At 39.1% G+C, this 3,839-nt stretch overlaps 2 protein-coding genes across 2 annotated transcripts in view; one reads left to right on the top strand and one right to left on the bottom strand.

The window, feature by feature from the left end:
- LOC108376609 (synaptic vesicle glycoprotein 2A-like) overlaps positions 1-2,511 on the bottom strand; it is a 7,980-nt gene extending 5,469 nt beyond the window's left edge. Inside the window, exon 1 of the mRNA XM_017632834.1 lies at positions 2,451-2,511. Within this exon, the coding sequence (XP_017488323.1) occupies positions 2,451-2,511 (61 nt within the window). The remainder of the gene's footprint in view (positions 1-2,450) is intronic.
- A 230-nt stretch (positions 2,512-2,741) lies between these two features.
- On the top strand, positions 2,742-3,004 carry LOC108376608 (uncharacterized). Its single transcript, XM_017632833.1, has one exon. The coding sequence runs from the start codon at positions 2,742-2,744 to the stop codon at positions 2,979-2,981; it is 240 nt and encodes a 79-aa protein (XP_017488322.1). The 3' UTR covers positions 2,982-3,004.
- Positions 3,005-3,839: the final 835 nt, after the last annotated feature.

Below are 3,839 nucleotides of genomic sequence, written 5' to 3'. Positions count from 1 at the left end.
AAACTGCTGCTTAGCACGTTTCTTTAATTCACTATCAATATTAAAGCATACATTTAGGAGGCATTTCCGCCCCAACCATGTACATGTATGGCATTGGTATTGGTGTGACTTTTGAATTGATTTTTTCGCTCTATTTTAAACTAATTTGAAATTTTAAAAATTGCCTGCACATCAGCATCAAAATACCTTTCTAATGATATATAATTGTTTATACCTTAGAAGTACAGTTTAGCCGTAAAAGGGGTGTAAAGGAAACATGACTGCCTATTTATATAATTGATGTATGTATATGCATGCATATGTATGTACTTGCCGTATCGTTCACTTGTAGCTATGTAAATACCCCCGCAAACTATGTATGTATTTATGTAACGCATAAATGTATATAAGTGTATGTACTTAAATATATAAGCGTATGAGCTTGAGTGAGTACACAAAATTCAGGGAATATGCCCCATTGGAAACATTCCATTTGCAGTGGTGTTCTCCGTCCAGCTCTTTATTGACAAAGAATGTCTCCAATATGGCAATAGGAAAAATATGGAGGATGGAATCCAAAATAATACACTGGCGCGGTATAGTGGTATGGTGCGAGACCCTTAGAAAAGGGTCCATCTATGTATTCACAGATGGCACAAAGCTCGAGGGGAGGGTTGGTGGAGGTGTATACTTCCATCACCTGGGAATCTTCCTTAGCTCTCGTTTCCCGGACCACTGTAGCGCTTTTCAGCCGGAACTGATGGCAATCGACACAGCCAAAAAACTTTTCTCCGAGAGGCCTACTAAAGTAGCGAACGACAGACAATGGCATGACAAAATCACCCGCTAAACTTTCAGGCAATTGTGGCCGGTGCTCAATGCTAAACGAATTGGCATACTGCTGAGTAGCGCGGGCTGAAAATCTGCTTTTTTTCGAATTTTGACTGGTAATGGCAAAAATATGGTTCATTATCCTCTAAAAATAATCTGTGTGAAAGATGACGCTTTTTGGTAAATATCTTAGGCTCGCCCAAGTCCATCAAAAGTCAATGTGCTCAAAAAAATAAAAATTAATAAATACCTTAATTAATACACTTTTTTTACTAAAGTTGCAATTATCTTCTTCTTATTTGGCGCTGTAACCGCTTAAGCGCTTTTGGCCGAGTTCAACCAAGCACGCCAGTCGTTTCTCTTCTGTGCCAACTGATGCCAATTGTCATTGCTAAGTGAAGCCAAGTACTTCTCCACTTGGTCTTTCCAACGCAGTGAGGGCCTCCCTCTTCCTCTGCTACCACCAGCGGGTTCCGAGTTGAATACTTTCAGAGCTGGAGCATCGGTGTCCATTCGAACGACATGGTCAAGCCAGCGGAGCCGCTGTATTTTAATTCGTTGTATTGTCTGCGGTACTCGCCATCGAATACTCNAATGTGCTGACTGTTTGTTTGATGACAGGAGATACTTCGTCTTGTCCTCGTTTACCACCAGACCCATGCGCTTTGCTTCCCTATCCAACTTGGAAAAGGCAGAACAGACTTCGCGGTTTTTGTTACCGATGATGTCGATGGCATCGGCATAAGCCAGCAATTGCACGCTCTTGTAGTAAATTGTTCCTGAGCGGTTCAGTTCTGCAGCTCTTATTATCTTCTCCAACAACAGATTAAAGAAGTCACATGAAAGGGAGTCACCGCTGTCTGAAACCCCGTTTTGTGGCGAATGGCTCGGAGAGGTCTTTCCCAATTCTGACCAAGCGGGTGGTATTGCTCAACTTAATTTTACACAGCCGTATCAGTTTGGCAGGGATGCGCGAATATGGATTTTCGGGAATTATATACCATTAATACAAAAGGTTTTGGTTTTTCCCAAAATACAATACATGGAACACTTTGAGCGTTTTTGGCGCTATGAGTGACCTCTAAATATTTTTTGATTTCAAATTAAAAAATAAGGGTATATTTTTTCGGTATGGAACAATCATAGGGGTGAGAGCATAAAAATATCGATTTACTTTTTCCCATCACCCCATCCCATCGATTTTCTAAAACAGAGATTTCAATTCACACAGCGACGACCATCACGGTATTCTTTTATTCTTCAGAATGCATATGCAACTTTTGAAACAATGAGCCTCAATTTTTCTGCAGGGTTCTGTATTTACAGACAGACATACGATTAATAGGCACTAGCATACATATTTATGCACGCCTGCAACTAATTAGCGCCTCGAACAAGCCAACTGTGCAAAAGAATAAGAAAATAAATATGCGAAACCATTGTAGCATAACAAACTCTACAAGCCTGGGCGCATAAGTTTGTATGTATTATGTATCTGGTATATATGTATATATGTCTTTCCTATGCGCATACACCAAAACCACAAACTTAAAGAGACCAAAATTGTGCCAATACATCGCAAAGCAACAAGAATAAACAATTAGCCGAACCAAACCGCAAAAGTCTACTTTTGACTATACCCGCGCGCCCATTCTGTTCCTCAAGAACAAGCACTACCTCAGCAAGAGTGTCACCAGACATTCAGGCGAAATAAAGCCTCTTTCTTCACAATTTCTTGCGAGTCATTTCAGTTACACTTGAGACATAGTATTGCCGCCGACGTGAGTGTGATAAGACGGCTAAAAAAAAACACACAAAAAAAGCAAACAGAACATACGAAATAACAAAAGTTTCAAAGAAAGTGTTCTTTTTTCGTCGAATTTCGCGGGGTTTTCTTTGCTCTAAATCAAGTTAATTAATTACGAGTAGGTATGTCCCTACTGGCACCCGCTGGCGCAGCTGCGGCCGCTGCAGCTAACAAAGATGAGGAAATTACTGTACCAAAATCTGACAGTTTCTTTGAATCGAAAACATTCCGCTTGATCTCCTTGATGCTTTACATGGGTGGCATTAGTGGTTTGGGCATGACATTAGCCATGTATTATTTATTTATTTGGGATTCACGCATGCCACCATTGCCGGAGTATAAGCACGCGCATCATGTGGGCTAGGAGAAACGGAGAGGGAGAGCGGGAGATAGTTAGATGGAAAAGCGAATTGTTTGCGGAGGGGGAGCTTTAATTGTTAAGTTATATCTAGAGAAGAAATGGGTAAGTATAGCGATGATATAACTGTGATAATATACATATATTTTATAACTATGGGGAAAAATTCACCAAGTGTATCAGAAAATGTTTTATGTCGGCGATTTTATTCAAACTGTACTACATTGTTGCTTATAGTTACTAGTATCCATAGTTTAGGGTAATTATTTTACCGCGTTTTTTTTGTCGAGTTATAGATCCAAAATTGCAGACCTATTATAACTTTTTCCATACTTTTTGGAAGAAACTATAAGTTTTTATATTAAACAATTTTATTGAGCTTGAGGCCGCTTTTCAAATTAAAAATTATGCGGAAAACAACAAAAATTTACATTACCAAGGCATAAGTTATAGCTGCTATTTTAGAGATGATCAAATCTCGTCATCAGACTTCTTCACCGCGGTCACTGGGATATGAACCAGCGACTTCGGATTACAAAGCCACTAAGCTAAGTTCGCCACGTAAACATCTACATCATTTTTCATTTGAAAAAACAGCCTCACGCTCAATAAAAATTTTCAATATAATTGTTAAAAACAGGTCACAAATATCAAACAAAAACTTTAAGTTATTGCAATTTTTTGGCAAAAAAATATCCAATAAAAAATTGTATTGTATTTTCTGCAGCCTGTAAAATTTTTAGTTTTTTCTCAAGTCAACTGCAGAGTGGAAGATCAACCTTCCTCAGCAGCCAGCTCAGAAACGCCCTATCTCAAAAGTATTTTCAATAACGCCCTATTTCAGAATTTGGTTGAAGAACGCCC

The sequence above is a fragment of the Rhagoletis zephyria genome, unplaced genomic scaffold, assembly GCF_001687245.7.
Source record: "Rhagoletis zephyria isolate East Lansing unplaced genomic scaffold, Rhagoletis_zephyria_1.1 Rzeph_scaffold_10713, whole genome shotgun sequence".
NCBI classification, from domain to species: domain Eukaryota; kingdom Metazoa; phylum Arthropoda; class Insecta; order Diptera; family Tephritidae; genus Rhagoletis; species Rhagoletis zephyria.
This window is presented reverse-complemented; position numbering and strand designations above follow the sequence as displayed.

Coding starts and splice junctions, on each gene's coding strand:
- LOC108376608 (XM_017632833.1), top strand. CDS start 2,742: ATGTCCCTACTGGCACCCGCTGGCGCAGCTGCGGCCGCTGCAGCTAAC.